This window comes from Syngnathus acus, chromosome 5 (assembly GCF_901709675.1).
Source record: "Syngnathus acus chromosome 5, fSynAcu1.2, whole genome shotgun sequence".
In the NCBI taxonomy this organism is placed as follows: Eukaryota; Metazoa; Chordata; class Actinopteri; order Syngnathiformes; family Syngnathidae; genus Syngnathus; species Syngnathus acus.
In genome coordinates this window covers 8,435,936-8,454,749 of record NC_051091.1, presented here as the reverse complement: position 1 = coordinate 8,454,749, position 18,814 = coordinate 8,435,936, and the positions used below count along the sequence as shown (strand labels likewise).

The 18,814-nt window shown below is 42.5% G+C and overlaps 1 protein-coding gene across 1 annotated transcript; it reads left to right on the top strand.

The window, feature by feature from the left end:
- The first annotated feature begins 2,699 nt into the window (after positions 1-2,699).
- On the top strand, positions 2,700-4,843 carry LOC119122568 (PAK4-inhibitor inka2-like). The gene is made up of 2 exons (XM_037250927.1): positions 2,700-2,989; positions 3,670-4,843. Exons 1-2 carry the CDS (start codon positions 2,987-2,989, stop codon positions 4,648-4,650), a joined length of 984 nt encoding a protein of 327 aa, XP_037106822.1. The 5' UTR covers positions 2,700-2,986; the 3' UTR covers positions 4,651-4,843.
- Positions 4,844-18,814: the final 13,971 nt, after the last annotated feature.

The following is an 18,814-nucleotide window of genomic DNA, read 5'->3' as shown; positions in this document are numbered from 1 at the left end:
TGTTGTTGATAACGTTTACATAGGTTCATCATCATTCATAGCTTGTATTGTTCTGCATGACTCAACATGATGGCTATTAACTCTTATTAGTTATCTGCACAAATGATCTAACATTCCTACAGAATAAAAAGTATTAAAAGGCAGATGAGACGGCGACGTTCTTGCTCAAATTTAAAATTATGTAGCGAAATAACTTTGTGTCACTTTTTATACTGGAGTAGCCGCTTTGTATGTGGGTGTGACTTGACTTTTGTTTACAACTCCTTTTTTTCCCCCCTTCCCCATTCTCTCCCATTATTCTTCCTTGAATATATACTGATTAATGAGAGACAAAAATCTAATTCCAGGAAAGGTTTTTTTGGGGGGGTTATTAGTAAACGTGCTTCAAAGTCATTATATGATTTAATTTAAATAAAGTAGAGATCACTTGACCCTCGCCCATTAGATTCATGGTTGCTTATGTAACAGGTATCCTACGAACCACCTGTTGTGGATTTATGCTCTTGTCACATCAGTCATCTTTGGCTTGACACTGAGCACCAATAAATTTTGCACATCCGCAAATGCGCGGAAGTTGACAGGGCGGCGCGAGGAATGAAATGTTTGTTTGCAGCTCGAGGTGAGTTCATACGGTTTTCACCCAAAATCCCCTTGCTGTAGTTAGATTAATTAAGCACCTAATTATTCATCTCATAGAACCAACTACCAGTGCTGGAACGTGTCGATCGACCTGCGCAATTATTCGAAAAGCGGACTTGGTGAGTCGTAATTTAGAATTTATCATTAGCTGCTATTTTCTTTTAAAGTGGTCCGTTTGCATAGGGTTGGCATTTTTCTTAAGTTTGTAGTACTAAAGAAATGCATTCGAACGTGCTGATTGTTCAGTACCTGCTGCTATTTGTACGCTATTGAATCACTGAATTGTAGTAAATTCATTAAATGTAACTCTTTTAAATTATTATAACTCTACTACTTAAACATAGCACTTTGTAGTTTTATATTGTATAATATTGCTGATGCATATGAACTGTAATGCAATTAGCAATTGTTCACTTATCTGACATATACGTAGAAATTGCTAATTTATTATGGCAGGATGACCGTCCAGCAAAAATATTCTACAGTTGTTTCAGGTTAATTTGAATTCAAAACGGATTTGTAAATATTCACCCCGCTCTTCAAATGCAGGTTTTTGTGAAGGGAAAAAATAGACCAACATAAATCATTTACTATCTTAACCACCATTGGAGACATTACACAGGTTTACCTTTAGCGCCATCTTGTGGACTAAAGTACTTGACCTATTTTTGTCATTGCCTCGACACAACCTATGGGGACAAAGGGAAAAAATTCGAGGGATCCCACCTTTAATTTTTATAACATTTAGGCATATTACAAGATTGTCATCTTAAAAATTGATTACAAATTTAAGTGGTTAAGGAGTACTGTTGCATCTGCATGGAGGCAGTCATTGCAATGTAAATATCGGATCGGTGACTAATTGAACGAGTGCAATTTGCAGGTAAATGCAACACAAAGTGACTTTCTGAGAATGTGATGTTCAATTTAGTGATGGTCAAAGGTGATGCAGATGTGTTAGGGCATATCACCCTTATCTTCTGCTTCATGCTAATGCTGCACTTGAACGGCAGCCACTGTGGCCCAAGTGCTCCCATCACATCAGCATAAAGAGTCTAGCGGTGACTAGTGAGTGAACGACAGTCTGGGATCAACAGACCATTAATGTGCAGATTGAGGCATTTGTTACTACATACTTGAATGACAATGAACCATCACCACTGCAACACGGGCTTTATTTAGGAGGCATTTGGACAAAATAAGCAGGGCGGGCCAGGTCGGGATTTAATATTACAATCTAATGGAAGACATTTAAAATTTGTTTAGTTGCCTCTAGTCACCGCCACAATGAACTTGAAATATTAAATGCTTTTCCACTAGGTGGCAGTAGGTACAATTAACTGGTGTATCGTCCTGCTGCCATTTATACATACAATACTGACAGATTTTCTAACATAAAACATGTGTCTTTTGTTCAATTAAATTTGGGAGTTTTTGGATTGGAGATTAGTTTACTTCACAACTGGAAGGCTCTGGGTTCAAATTCCTGAGTCCAATTTGCATATCGACCCTGTGCTTGCGTGTGTTTCTAATGGTAATCCGCAAACATTCCATTTTATCGGCTCATTGAAGGTTTAAAATGGTCCGTAGGTGTGACTGAGTGTGAATGGTTGTTCATCTAGATGTGCCCAGCTGTGATTATCCACCCTTTGTCTGAATTCAGACCATCCGAGACCCAAATGGGCACAAGTGTGTTTAAAAATACAAAATTCTGATTTGTCGTTTTGACATATGATACACCTCCACATGATGGACTGTATAATATGAACTTTTTGGACGGTGAAGTATTTTATTAGGTACACCTACATAACTGAATAAAATATAACAATTTTGTCATCAACAAAATCATAACTATTTTTTATTAAAAAAAACGGTCGGATTTGCATACTGTGATCATTGGCATCATCAGTGGAAAGGAGCAAATTAAAATGTTGCTCTGCTACAAATCTTTTGTAAAACTATAGTAATTTATTTCCTCCCATGATTTGATTAGTCATTACTTGCTAAATCAGATTGTTTACTCTGATGGGTTTACGCAAATGAGCTTCTTGCGCACTGTTCACTGATTGGCTACTTTGCGAGCGAGCTTCGCCGATTGGCTGTTTGGACTTTGTCTCTGATTGGCTGCTCGCCCCACCAGGCGCAAAGACCCAAAACAAGACGCAAAGTTTCACGCACATCAGCACAACTGCACTCGGCCGAGCAACTGGAGACAACACCGGCATTCGGGACTCTGCTTTTCACTACTACATGGGAAAAAAAAATTGTTCTACTTAAACTCCAGCGGAAGGTGCTCCTGATTTAAATTGCAGCCTCGTTTGCGTTCCCCTGAGGCGGAGGAAACGATATGGTAAGTTTTCCTCTACACTTTATATCAAAGTGATGCTATCAGCAATGTACATATAATGGAACAAAAGTTCAATTTTTTGTATTTTAATTTTATTTTATAGCTCGTTTTTCCTGAGTGTTAAATACTCTTCCACACTTTTTGGCATCCCCAGTCAGCCTCCACTGTCCCGCGCGTACGCACTCACGCGCGCACGCAGCATCACATGATACCTCACACATTTGAAGTGTGAGGCCACAACATTCCAGCCAATCAGAAATGTATCCCAAGGAGAAAACTGTGGTATTAAATTGCCCTAGTTTGTCACTGGCGACTTTCTTAAAGAGACAAACTCCCATTTTTGGAGCTAAATTAAGATCCACGAGAGTCGCGTTTGATATGCGGCAGATGTTTTCACTTTGGAGAAATGCACACTGGTTAGAAACGAGTGCACGTGTCTGGATTTCCCCTTGAATCATTCCAGATTCAAACTCAAAGAACGGACTTTGGCTTTGCCTTGAATCGCCGACCTTCACAATAGAGATGAGCAATTATATGCAGAAGTGTTCCACTCAGACGTTGACATTTTCCAGACCCCTTCAGTAGGTCCAATTAGGCATAAACTAGAGTCTAGTTCTCAGTGTCTTAAAAAAAAAAAGTATTACCTTGTGACCAGTCTAAACATGCTATTTGTCACTCCTTAGCTGTGCCTCCGAGAGTCCGGCGAGTGTTTGAGGGAGCACATGAACTACATGATGAGATCCCTCCAAGACCTGAAGCATCTGAGGAGGACGTGTCCCGTGGCTTGCAGACACGCTCGCCCTCCCAGCAACACCCAGCTCCCCATCTTTGCCGTCGGCAACCCGTCCGCAGTGCCGCTGTCTTGCCGACCCAGAGATCAGCGTGCCCGTCTCAGAATATCCAGCGCCAGCACGGCCAGCACCTACGACTCAGCCTGCTGCCTGGCCGCCCCTCTGGAGGAAGAGGAGGATGACTACGAGGACGACGGCCGCAGTAGTCGTCTGGGCTTCAACTCACCCAGTAGCCGCAAGAGTTTGGACTTGGACTCCGGGTACTCTGAGGCGTCGTGGCAAGACGAGGGGGTGGTCCTCAGGAGGACGAGGAACGTACGCGTGTCATCCTCGGCCTGCCTCCGCACCAACAGAGCGGCAGGCGGGCGCGTTAGGCCCAAATCGACGTCAGACGCTTGTCTGGAGAGGTGGACGTCCTTCGAGGCGGGCGACCCGGAGGACTGGGCCAACGCTTTGCTGACCAGAGGACGCAGCCGCCAACCTCTGGTTTTGGGAGACAACAGCTTTGCGGACCTCGTACAGAACTGGATGGACCTACCCGATTGTCCCGATCCCCCCGAGCTCAAACCAAAACCCAGACGCAGATTGGGACGAAGCCTTTTGGGCAACATGCGGAGGAAACTCGTCGGCTTGTCAAAGTCCGTGGAGGAGAGAGTGAGGTTGAGGTCCGTGGACTCTCATCTCAGCAGATCAGCCAACGCCCCCAAGCGTCTCTCGTGTCCCGTCGTGGCATCTGAGCCAAAGGTCCCCTTTTTCCACCAGTCCTATTCAGCCATTCACGAGCTGGACACAGACTTTTACCACTTTGCCGCTCTCATGAAGTCGGGGAGCAGGCAGCCAATCATATGCAAGGACATCATTGGCTACATCTGACACACACAGTCACTTTATTTTTTTATTTGTTGTCATGTTTCTCACATTTATTTACTTAACTTGAACAAGTGAAGTCCTATTTAAATGCTCTGTGCTCATTTGACTCCTATGTGAAGGATTGTATGTGCAAGAGGAGTTGAAGGAACAAACTGTACTGCTACACTGCAAATAAAAAAAAATCACAAGCATCAAACGTGCAAATTTCTTATTCCATTGCTACCATCATATTTTTGCAGTAAAAAAAATACCACAGTGTCATTTAAGTTGGGAAAAACTCCTACTTCTGTTTTTAATTAACAAAATCATTGAGTGCAACTTTCAGCTCAACAGACAATGGGACTATTAAAAAAAGTTCTCCAGGCTGACTGAGGTCATCTCCCTTGTGTGTATGCAGCGAGAGGTGAAAGGCGAAGAGAGGCATGCATCAGGCTAGATGTCACTCGGCCTCATTTAACTCGCTCTTTATTTGACTCGGCGGCTTTGCGTCGTACATGGACTAATGGAACGGCGCGCGTGTGATTAGAGAGGAGGCGCTGAGACAAGGCGTCGAGATAAGCTAATGATCACTTTGCCGTTGCCGTGTTAACATTTGTCCAGGGGAGAAATAGCGGCAGACAAGATGGAGATAAGAGAAGATTATTCCTATGCTTCTTAGCTCACATGTCATCATTTCATCACATTGTCTCATCGTGGAAAAACTGAGATTTTTCTCTCTTAATCGTCTCGAATGTCAGAAAAACGATTGCTTTTTTTTTCTTTCTTTCAAAATGCAATTCTACAGAGTCAAATCTGTTAATTGAAAGGCTTTGCGGGTATTTGTTGTTCATTGATTCTACTGCCCTCAATCTCATCACAGCAGTTGTAATCATCTCTTAAGCATGTTTGCTCAAACTCTCATCACATCTGCCAGCATGCCAAAGTCATTTTCAGGATTATCTCACTCCCTATTTGGCATTATCACATCCAGTTTAGAATCACTCATTAACTCCTGGGGGGAAAAAAATGAAGCATCTGATGAGGAATCATGTGATGTTTCAAACAAACATTAATGATGCCAACACTTTGGTATTCAGAACTGTTATAGAAGCAGATTGTTGAGGAAAAAGTTTTGACGTGTGAGTGTGGAGCATTGAATTCATAAGTAGGAGAGAAAAGGCTGATTTTGAAGATTTTGTGCTTGTTATTCTCAAGAAATTACGCTAAAGGTATTTCCATGCCCACGGGAACACAGTATGATGCATGTACATAAACATATATGACCCCCCATTAGCGGAGCAGCGAGCAGAAGTTGAGACAGGAAGTGAACTGCGGGGGTTATTATGCCTGCTGCTGACATGAAGATGAATGGTTTTTTTTTTGGATTGTGTGTGTTTTTCTTTTAGCTTAAATGCCAGGAATTGGAGGCAAAACAAATTGATGGCCTAAAGTATATCCACCTCCTGTTAAGATTGAAATGAAACTTACCAAGTATTTCTTGTGATCATTCATTTGTTTGTGTTTTATGGGTCTTGTGAGTGCTTGAGATCTAAACAAAGCAGTTGCTCCCAAGTTTGAAGTGAAGCTCATGGTTCATGGGAAGGATAACAGCGGCCATGACGCGCCAGAAACATCTCAGGACAGTTTTTTTTTTTGCTTTGGTTCTCATGGTCAAATAGAGCCTTCGGGGTCACAACGCACTTCCTCTTTAGGTTTGTCAGTGTAAACATTTTGGAGTTAATGAAAGGATACAAGAGGTTGATGCTGAGTATTGAGGAAATTAGAAATGTTCATTATTGTGGTTTGCAGTGGTTGTTGACGATAGTTTAGCTTTCTGAAATAATTGTGTGAAAAAGCAAAAATCACTGATGCTTTCCAAACTGAAGTCTCACCTGCAGTCATGTAAAATGACTGTTATGAACTATTGTTTTGCAAAATAGAACAAATTCAAATTACAATCTACCCTATCTCCCCTTATGCATCTATATTCTCAGTCGAGTCATATCAGTTGCAGATCTCAAACCATGAGAAAACATCCATCTGTGGAATGTGGTGCTAATATTTGTCATATGTGAGCACAATACACTCGCATGCGGGTCACTGTGTGTCGCGGGCCTGTGCACAGCCTCATCCGTGACTCGTCTCCATCTCTCTGTTGGCTAACAGTGAAGAAAAAACACGAGGGGAAAAAAAAAAAAAAATTGCCCTCAGGCTATTTTCCCTCTAGTTTCCTGCATTAACTTTCCCATAAAACTGCAATGCTCATTCCACTGTCTAAAAATAAGATGTTGTGTCTCTGCAGGTATTGTATTCAAGGCCTGTTCTTTATCATTACAAGACCCCAGCTAGCTAAAGAAAAAAAAAAAAAGGCAAGGCAGAGTTTGTTTACAACAAACACCACAAAGAGAATTTGCCAAACAAACTAAGGTGCCAAAACCTCATATGAGACAAAATGCATTCCTTCATGCCTCTGTTGTCAGAGGACACGAGCGTAAAGTGACCAAATTGGCCTCGTGTGTGTGTTAACACAAGCACACACTAGCAGCGCGGCTAAGTCAAACACACACTCTCTTTAGCAAAGACAAATATTCTCTACCTCATGCACATAAACATTGCCACCTAGTTTACATTGACTCAAAATAGACACAAGCGGTCACAATCCATAAAGTGGCAACTTTCTCCCAAGTGTCCTCATAAAAAGTTTCTCTCCACTACACGCCATCACTCACAAAGATGACCTTCACTGCACGTCCAAGCTGTGTAAGCTTTTCCCCTCTGCAAATACTGCACTCAGAGGATGCATCACACACGCCGACTGTGGGAGAGAGCAAGAGAGAGATTCTGGCCCGTGCGCCACAGATAAACTAGAGCCAAGGCCGAACAAGCACGAAAGAGAAGGATAGAGTTTGACCTAGAGCGCAGCTCATTGCAAAACCTGTTTTGTTTTTCATTAAATAAATAAATAAATGAATGTCGGTGAATTACAGTTGATTTCTTTACTCCAGTCCTATAGGTGTCAGTAATGAGCAAAGGCTGCCTTGTTCTGAATGACAGAGTTTCAGTGTCACTATGCTGCCTTTAAAGGAAGATGACCCAATTTGAATTTACCTTCAAATGCAGCCTACTTGTCCCGTTAATGTAAAAAATGTATATAAATTTAAGGAATGTGTCACCTCTGTACAAATTCTGTTCCGTTTCTTTGGTGGCAAACTGTATTTGTGGCTGAAAAAATTCTGAGGTGAAAAACCAAAACTGTATTTGTTAGAGAAGGCTACTTCAAGGTTCTTGGAGAATGATGTAATATGTATAAATAAATAGGGACTCTCCTCTACTGCATTCTACTCAAGTTGCTCGAGATAAGGCTTATTTCCTGGATCTACATCCTAAAATGTAAGGGCTTCTTCCCTGGCCACACTCCTCCACGAATATCCAAGGAAATCCATTATGAGTAATTCCGGAGTTACACTGGTGATAAAATGAGTTGCGAGAAGAAGTCGGGGATGTGTGCGTGTGTGTACTGCTTAACGTTGGGTGGACAGATAGGACTTGATAGTGTTTCCATTCTGGAGCGGGGAGGAAAGCACAACTTGACTCAACAAGCAAAATTAATTAAAAAGTGAAAGTAAAATAAAGTGCTGTTTGTTTAGGTGGAAGGCTACTTAATAATTTTAGGGTGAATGTTAAGATGGGCAAAGAATAATTAAGGGACCCTATATGTATTTATGTTGTAGGTTTGTAATCAACAAGGCCTTAGCTCTGACGCTTCAATCCAACATCCCAAATTGTAATAGCCGAAAATTTGTACTTCCCCCCTCAAATCTTTTTCCGTCTGACTGCATTTCCAATAAAAATCCCTCACCCTATAAATAACCACAGTTGGAGAAGCTCATACTCCCTTGTTACACAGAAAAACTACTCGGGCATAAAAAGCGCATACAGATTATTCATCCTGTGTGGGCAAGCAGACAAACAAGATAGGAAATCGAAACGGAAACCAGATAAGAAATTTCTGGGTTACCCTCTTGATAAAAATATATTTACGAAATGTTACAGTCAGTGTGAGCTGTGTGGAAAACCCAAAAGACTCAATTCCTGCGAAGGGAGGAATTGCCATCGTGACTCAGAAAATTCCCATTATTAAAAGTGGGAAAATAAATTTGCATTATTATCTTTAGGTAATCCGAGTATCGAGGTAAAAAGATGGACACTGAAGTAAACTGTAGTTCCCAGCATGACGAATAGAAGCAATGCTAGGAAAACATCTGCCGTGGATGAGATGATGCAATCGGACGGATATTGGCCACACATGCGAGTGACCAAGCGGGAATTTAAGGACGTGAGAGCGACTCAAGTCACACAGCAAAGCTTGTGAGCCCGCACAGTCGCTCATTCTGTCAGGCAGGAAGCTGAGGTCAGCGAGGTGACCTTGATAAGCCCACTTCCTGTGAGGCTCCTCGGCATGATGTCCCCCACACGAGATCTCGGGGACAATGGCGTCCTTCTCCTCTGGAAGATGCCCTCAAAGATCTCCGTCTCTTGCGTCCTCGCATCCTCACTTCCTGTTCCCATCCCCCCGTCTCTTCTTCACTCTGAACCATTTGCATCTCAACTGGGTCAGCCCCCCCCCCCCCCCCCACAGAGACACTATTGGTTTGTCTTCTTCATGCGACGTTCTCACGCTGCGTGTGTCTATGGATCATTTGGAAGCATGTTTGACCGACTCTTGTCTTGATGAATACCAGAGCCTGCCGGCTGAGTGTAAATACAAAAAATGCCTAGAAAAAAGAGATTGAGGGTCACACACATTATAATCTATCTAATGATAGCCCACAAACTGTGTGTGTGTGTGCCCTCGCTTCTTCAAAACGACAGAATGAACAAAGTGTGGTGTGATTTTAAAGAATTAACCTCACTGTTAACCTTGTTTGAAGCATCTTGGATCAGTTTCACCAACGTGGCCCCAGTCCAGATATTAAAAGCAGATGTTCATGAGTCATAGTGATTAAGCTTCTTCTGAAATGCTTCCACCATTGTGTGGCAATACATTAATAACTTCAAACAGAGCGAACGTGTTGGCAAATTCCAATTGTTTAAACATTCTTTTTTTGTCATATGACCAACAGTGAAAGATGGAAAAAAACTGCTCCACAGAGCTAAAAATAAATAAAATTAAAATAAAATAAAGTGAAATTAAATGAAATAAAATAAAATAAAGAAATGGCAAAATGTTACTGCCATTACTAAAACAGCTATATATGTAAATTGAATAAAACGTTCAATAATATTTATTGTGAATAACCAAGGCAACTGTGAAAGGACCATCACTTTAACAAATGAATGCATTTTATTTCAAAATTAAATCAGTATCCCAAATTCCAACTTTAAAAATATATTCCCTCTCCTAATGCTGATTGATGCTGCCTGACTACCAGCAGCAAGCAAAGCCTCCACTGCAGCATGTGACTTTAGTGAAGGTAAAAGTTTCTGTCTGGTAGCGAGGTGCAAGCTGCTCATGGTCCTCTGTGTCAACAAAGCCCCGTGGAGGTGGGCTAGCTAGCAAGCACCAGATGGTCTTCTCCACAGCACCTGGACGACTATTGATTTTAAACACAGCTGTCGGTTCTAAATGCTCCATGCATGAGCGGCTGACCAGCGCTGATTGGGTCAAATATTAAATCTTGAGTGTCGAACCCGACCTCAACGTTTTTTTTAACACGCCGAAAACAGTGTGCACTTTGTCTCGACTAATACTTTTAGTACCTCTAGTACTACCAGACGTCCTTTTGACTTTTTGGGACCTACAATAAAATGTCTGGCTTGGAGTTTAAGGCCATCCAGGATTTCATTACCTCTATCGTTGGCTCGTGTTTGCAAGTCTGGGCGACATGTCAGTCATGAGTTGGTCATGTGTGGACTTTTTATATTCATTGTGCATATGCATGGACAATTTTATATTATTACAATGATTTATGGATATTCCACTGTAGTGTTACATGCCGTCTGTATCCGCTGTGATTTTTCCAAAAAGTGGACCCTGTCAATTGGTCTTGTGCTTAGCTATTGGGGTCAGAAGTAAATGGAAAGAAACACAAAGGGACTTTTGTCTGCTGATTGGTCTCATCTGACTAAAGAAACTGATCTAACACGTTAATGGTGCCTGTCATATGAGGAAGGATGGCTAGAGCGAAGTATTTACCTTTTTGGTGCGGTTACTGTCACCGTTACTTACAATCATTGGTCAAAATCGAACGCGAAAAAAAAAAAAGCCACCAAACAAGCCCTTTTTATGTTCTGGATGTAAATGACTGATGTTGACCTACTTTTGTAGCCATATTGTGAACACAACTTTTACATCACAAGCTCCCCATGTTGTGTAATGACTTCATTGTGGAGTTCTGTCACCTCGTTACACCCTCGTGACTAGTCAGCACCCAAACACAATGGTGTCACACAGATGTCATTACGTATCCAAATGATACGCTCCAAGTTACCGCATTAGGTACACTACAAAAGATTCTGCCAAATTATTATTGTGGGGGTGATTTTTTTTTCCTCTCAAACACAGGATAGAGAAATCCTAACATGTAAAAGTTGTGTATACATGATCACTATTGAGATTTAACTTTCACCTCATTCAAACTAAATAGAAATGAAAGCACTCAAACCATACTTGAGGTTTACACATCTATATATAAATGATTTACAGTGTGTGTTGATGCTTCTACTGGTGGGAACAGCGCAAAGATACAAACAGGAAAACCTCAAGTGAAGCCAATGTGGTGGACAGAGGCCACATCAATGAGGGATGAAATGTATCGAAAAGATAACTGGTCATTCCGAGCTAACCGTGATGACGCACTCTGCTATGCTAAATATGATTACGTGCGCAGTTTTGTTGAATTATTGCTGTAGCTTGGCAAAGACATTAATGAGAGAGGACTAACATGAATGTAATTAGCTGACAGGATTTTTTTTTTAGATTGTCCAGTTGTGTTTGATTTCAGGCAGGATTATCTTGTTGAATAAAAACGTGAGCAATAGGCAGATATTATGTGGGGGTGCCAGGAATGACTCCGTTTGCAACATTAAAGGCGTATTTTATCTTTTTATCTTGAACTTCTGGGATGTTTGACTTTAGACTATTGACAATACAGCTCTACTGGAAGCCCCAAGATAAAGCAATACTTTTTGGTTTCGATAATATTGTTAGCAACTCTTTATATTTCTGTTGAATTTGTGGTCACTTTTTCCTTAAATCTCAAATTTCCATTCTGAGGAAAAAAAGTTACACTCGCATTCCAGATATGAAATCGTGACGTCATTATGGTTTATCATAGGAGTTTCACAGCCGAGGGTTTTCAAAGTATTTATGTCCTCTTCCCCTCAAGCCAAGTCATAAAAATGTTTCCTGCAAACAAAGAGGGCAAAATTCCACTCGGGAGAAAATTGTCGTTTTCGTTGCTTTCCAAATCTGATTGGTAACAGAAACTTGCCAACCGTAACAGAGCACAGGCCATCACATCTACCCCCCCGAAATTCTTCATCCTGGTTGTGCAGGAGCTCCATCTGGCCGTAGCAGACGCCACACTCAGCCTGTATTTCCTCTAGGGACCATCAAACCTAAAGTCGTATGCAAGAAAAGCTCGCCAGACCTTAAAATAACTCCAAACAGCCTGTGCATTCTCGCCTCTGACAGCTAAATTACATACTATATGAACTATGCTTTATTCTGTCATTGTCCTCAAATGGTGGTACATATATAGATGATATATTTGAGATTTAAAATGATTGCCCACTTGGAAATTGCTGACAGTGCATTCCCACAAAAAGAACCTAAACATTCAATACATTTATAGATGATCGTTTAGCCACTAATCTAGGAAGAAAAAATAAAATAAAAGAATGCCTCAGCCAAGTAAAGAGAAGGAGCTAGATAGGCTGTGACGGAAAGATGAGTTTTCTTGCATGACATGTCCAACGAATCATGAAAAAATAAAATCCATTTTGCCTGACAAGTGAACTGTTGGACTTTACATTTTTCAATGTGTTTTATTGTCAATTGTGAGTTTCTAAGTCTTTGGGGTGCATTCCATCATATACAAAAAGGGGGAATGAAGATGTTTATTCACCAGAGACCTGACATCACTCACCTCATATCTCAGTTTGTAATGTACCGTATCCTGTGTGATGATAGGCTTGTTCAAATTAAAAACAGGCGTCTTCTAGGTGCACTGCTTTATGATCAGCTCATCAGTCTGTCGTGGACTTTGTATGCATGGCTGCCACATTGCACTTGGTTAGGGCCAAACATCTGGTTTGGGGTGATACTCTTTGGTCTTTAATGGTTTAGAGGCTACATCAATGGCTGAGATGATAAATCGGAAGAAGGAGAGAACCAGTAAAACAGTCGGAGGGGTATCCGTGAGCCGGGGGACAGGAAGCGTGGCTCCTCTTGACCCTTTGGGCAAATCTAGATAGCCTTGTAAAAAAAAAATACATAGATTTTTATTTACATCAAGATGACAACATTGTGAAAAATAACATTTTAAAGCATCACATGTGTCATATTTGCTAAACTTCTACTGACATGGCCAAGTCTGACCGTGTCCTGTTTATGGTGCTCGGGCCATTAAACAAAGCAGCCTTGTTAACAACCAGTGACAGAATTAGTTTTACAACAGCCCAGCACAATGAGTAGCCAACATTTGTACATGAAACTTCTCAATTTGTGCTGAGCAGATGTCACGGTAGCTGGCGTAAGATCAATAAGGGTCACCCGTGACAGACCGTTCCTCTATGTGGCTGCACAATGTGCTGCTGATCATTTCAGAGAAGAGTGTGACAATATCGAGAGTCAAAAACAAAGGGGCTCTCACAAAGACAAAGGGGGGATCCATTACTACTAAAAGGCGCCTGCAGCCAGTGACCTCGTCTGCCTCCGGTGATGTCCTCTCTGAGGGGTTCACCCACCGTCCACCACCCCTGCGGGAAATGTAACGCTGCAGCCAAACAAAACGAGCAATTTGAGGCTATATAAGGAGAAAGGCAGAAAGGCAATGGGAGCTGTTGACTTTAAAGAGCGCAGTTAATTTTGACTAGTCCTCCCTATGGGAAGACGTTTACAGCAACTTGTCCAAACAACTGCGAGGGAGACGCGGAATGGCTTCACTTTCTCGGCAAGGGCCATATATGGAGCATGGTGACTTATCAGCTGTGGCTTATCAGAACATTTTTCTGGTCATTTTTTATTGTGGTGAACGACTTGTGAGACACTTTATACAAGCACTTAATTTGTTACACTGTGGCTGGCAAAAGCTTCAGGTAAGTTTCCTGATTGGCTAATAGAATAAAATATCAAGTGTAAATAAAGGACAGTTTTTTTATTTTTATTTTACGATTGCCTGCCCTGACCATTTTATGAGCAAATCTGGGAGAAAAAAGAATTGAGTTAACACACCCCATAGCACAAGCTAATCACAAAGTATTAGAGGGAGCATAAAACTACATCTGCTTATTCTGTTTAAGACACTTTGAAAATTGCATGAAGACAAGTCTTTTTCAAACAGTTGCTGGAGGAAATGCTTCTCCTCTGACTTAAATCGAATCTGGCCTAAACTTAATTAGAAGTGTTTGCTTCCCCCACCCCAAACTCCTAATGAACCTTCAGCATTCTTTGTAAAACCCACTTTGGCACCATCATCTGGGAAACAAGCTAGCCTCAATTCTAATTTTCTTGAGTGAATCACAGATGTTCTCCAGCTCATCTGAACAGTGTCCCGTTTCAGCATTTCCGTGTTTTCTCACACCTCATGGTGTGCCGTGAGGTAATCACCTTCACACTGATAATTGGCAGCAGATTGCAAAAAAAAAAAAAAAAAAGCCTGCTCCACCTCTCTCTAATTCATTCGAGAATAGTCCAGGCCAGGCCGATGCAATGGCATTTACTAAATCAATGCAAATTAAAATGCTACAGTCACTCGGAGAATGACGACCTCTGCCAAAGATGTAACATTTGTCCCAAATTAGATCTTAATAGCTAAAAAGAGCTGAACTCAAGGGATCAACAATGCACGTTAAAAGCCAGTCTGATTGAATCTATTCATCAAAAAACGCAATGGACGTGACCCAGGTGCAACTTGCAAACACCTCATTACAGGTGTTAGCTAAAAGGTGCTAGAATTCTCCGTGCAGCAGTCTCACTTCCCAAGTGCCAACATCGGTTGCACAATTAGATCAACTCGATGCGCTATCAGCATGATGGAAAGAAAGATGGCTTGGTGGATAAAGACAAGGAACGAAAATAGGAAGTGCGGTAAAAAGTTACACACATTCAAAGCAGTAAATGGAAATTTGTCATAAAGCATTTCCGACCCTAAAAATTCAGCCTGCGCATGCCACAGAGCCAATTTGACGATCCGGCGTGTTCTATTCCTCTCCCATTTTAATCAGCGAGCCTTTGCCAAGACAAACCATCCAAAGTCAACCCAAACTAAAGCACCAGAGGAGGTTTCGATGCTCAAATATAGACTTGGGGAAGCTCCAGGAACGTAGAGAGGACGTTCTCTCCCTGCTTAAGGTCACAGCGCACGCACTGAAACTGTCCAGAAATGTTCTTTGGCAGCGTCCTTCTCCTTGGAGTAAAATATGATTCCAAAACAACACACGACATACATGGAAAACTTTTCTTTCCCTTTTCGTAGTCTTTGGCACAGTTTCTGTCTGTCCTCAGTGGCTTGTTGCACGTGTAGCAACATGGGGACATCACGAGGAGTGTGTTTAATTAAAACATAGCCCGGTAGGAAAAACAGATGATGTTTTGATTCATTGAAATGCTAGGGAAGGCGGATGTTGTGCGTACCCGCATCTGCCTGCAGGAACAGCTCATGCCAGGTTGCTAGGATACCTCCACCTGGAAGGTAAGATGAGGCCCACCAACACATTAGGACAAAGGGAGGGGGGGGGGGGGGGAGATGAGGAATGCTCCATTTTGAAATCATCCCCCAATCTATTTTCATTTCTGCTCAATTGAGTCGCAGATGATTTCAAAGCAGACCCTGCACATGGAATTGATGCAGACAGATGTCTAATATCAAATTAGATGGCTTCATTTCCATGCGCTGCTTGCAGTGTGGGGGGTCCCGGCCGGCCCTGGCACACTTCCTTTGACCTGAAGGTTATCACCATGGTAATCCCGGCTTTACAGCCCCTGTGAGGGATGGTCGAGGCTACCGGCTGATGTACCTGCAGCTGCTCTGCATGCCGACGAGAGTTGTGTTGCGTCAAGCAACTTACGTTTCCCTAATGGCGAAACTGATTAAAAATTCAGCGAGAACTCACAGATGAAGTTGAGGCATGCACGTTCTGCCCTCAGGTCTTAGCAATACAAATAAGGACGTCCTAAAGAATGCATCCTTGTTCCTGCATGCGCAGATGCCCGACGTGTCTTTCTGCAAGCTGCGCTCGGCGCAAAATCTGTTTGGGTTGAGTCCAGGGTCACCCGGGCTTTCTCCTGACACTTTTATACACTCAACAGATGAGCGTCTGCTTGTACGGTGACACGTAGACGATAACTTCCTCCCCTTGAGTGTTTAAAAGCGAGTGTGAATGTGTGTCGCATGGCGTATTTACGTTTGGGCCCCAGCTAGTCGATCTCACCGAGACTCTGCTCGGTTTTTTTTTCGCTGTATACCAACGTGGCTGGTAGACCTCCTCAGCCCAGGCATGTTGACATTTGTAAAGCCAAACAGTGAAACATGAACCCCTGAGTGAGGAGGAGGAAAAGCAGGAGAGAAAATATGGACTTGTAAAAGTGCACAAATAATGAAGGAAACAGCATTTAACTCTAGAAGGGGGAGGGGGGGCGCTGCTGTCTCCCTAAAGGCCTTCATCTGTTTATACGTGCGGGCTGCTCTCACTCGGACTTTGGCTTCAATCACGCGTTGCAGGAAATCTGTTTCCAATATGAGTGTTTCCTGCAAAAGCAGGAAACAACCCTCGGCTCAAAGCAAGCATGCGAGGTATGACCGCGCAGCTACTGCACCTCCCTTTTTGTCTCTGCTCAGAACCCAAAACTAAACTCATCAACTTGGTTTGCAGATTGAATTAGAGGTTGCCGAAGTTGTGGAATGTTGTTTTAGTTTGTCAAGTCACTTCATAGTTAGCAGATTCAATCAGATGGATCAATCAACTTGTTGATTTACTGTACAGTCGACCATGACAATTGGGACCCATAAATAGTCAATATTAAAATATAATAATATTATAAAATATTTTAAAATACAGGGAAAAAAATCAGTGTGCTGAGGAACAAAACTATAGTGTAATTTAACTTTTGAAATCACAGTAAATGCAAACAAGTCGGTACATGTTGACGCGTGCGGTACGATCCAAATACTGGCAGGAAAGCGAGGAAGGGAACGTTATCCAAATGTGACCTCAGTACTCGCCCTGCCTGATCCGCTGCTGATCCAAAGCAACATTGCCGAATCCCGGTTGTGATCTAAAAAGCAGCAGCTGTAACACAATATTTCCCAGGGGAGGCACTTTCCTCATACCCACCGCATACCACAACATACTCAGCCGGAGGATGTGACAGGCTGCACTTTAAATCAGTTCCTCCGATACTCACACTCTCTAATTTGCTTCACTTGGTAGGATTTGCCTTCCGAAGTTGAGGTCGGATAATTTGACCATTTTATATTTGAAACAAGATTGGACAATATATTGATGGCTTTCCCAGTGAGATGAGTTCTGCTTATTGCAGGAAATCATAATGCAACATTGGTACTAATTCAACAAATCTGGTTCCACAAATATCTACCCTGGGGGGGCAGTGCAAACATCATGACAGTTTTAGCAAACAATGGTGACATTTTCCTAACAATGCCCACTTTTATGACATACAGCACTTTGCAAGGCAGTTAACCTTTTGATTTAGGGCCCCCCAAGGGCCCACCTGACCCGCCTTCATCTGGCACCCACTGTGTTACTAATGAAAGGTGTGTTGTTCTCTCTTCTTTTAGTCTTGATGAGTAAATATAGCCCAGTTTGGACAAAAGGTGCTGACAGGCCACTTTATTAGGTACAACTGCATAGCAAGCTAGATAATCATGCTCGGTTTAATGCTTCTAACTTGTGCTAAGCTTTTATTTGTACAGTGAATACCTTGAACCCGCCGTCATCATTCATTCATTTGCGGTCGGTTGTCCTTCGCTGCTGTCTATCAAATATGTTTATATGCCGCCCCGCAAGGTTCCATTTCCATGTTGACTTATTTAAAACCGAGAGATCAAGGTTTCACGGGGTGATTTTTCAAGGTGTGTTATATTGCCAGGGTGTAAAGCCAAAGTCTTGTTGGGAGTGTAATGGCCCTGTTAAGACCGCTTCTTTCCTTCTTGGCTCATTAGGCCCGTGGAGATCAACGAGCCGTGCAGACGCTGGGAGCCCCAGTGGTCACTGCTGTGAGGTGCTGCGTGGAATAACTTGACGCGCAGTGGAAGGTCAGAGTGGACACGCTTGATCGCTCGCCGTGAGCACTGATTTACATTCGGCTACTGTCATTGCCATAAAACGTGCTGCGAGTGGAGCAAATCCAACATTCAACATGTGGAAAAATGAGCACTCGGGAGACTTGCGACCGCACACTTTTTCCAGAGTGTGTGTGCGCGTGTGCGTGTGTGTGTGTAATCGTCTCGATCATTCCTATTCATACAGCTCATGGGTCCATCTGTATGCTGTTCTGAACACATGTTAGCTAAGGCAGTTTGGAGTAACACAATACAGCAACAGATGAGGAGCTTTTAGGAGAACCGATCATTTGACAGATTCAGATAGAAGGAAGCGAAACCTTGCGCAATGATTGAAATCCTTTTAGACATTTGGAAACTAAATTTTTCTTATGGAAAGCCATATGATCATGATTTCCATAGCTTTAATATTCGTCTGATTAAAATCCATGAACTGCTCAGATTTATTCCCTGGCCTGGGTGAGGAGCGTGTTGATTGACAGCTAATGAAAGCCAGGTGAGTATCAATCATACGAGCTGGCCTCGACGCGAGGTCATCGGGGCTCGGCCAAAGAGGTCGCCCCCCCACCTCAGGGGAGCCGATGAGGGCAGACGGGGCTGAAAGTCCGGGAGTCGGTTTTCAATTAAGTGGCAGCTCCAAGTGTCAGAACAATTGGCTGATC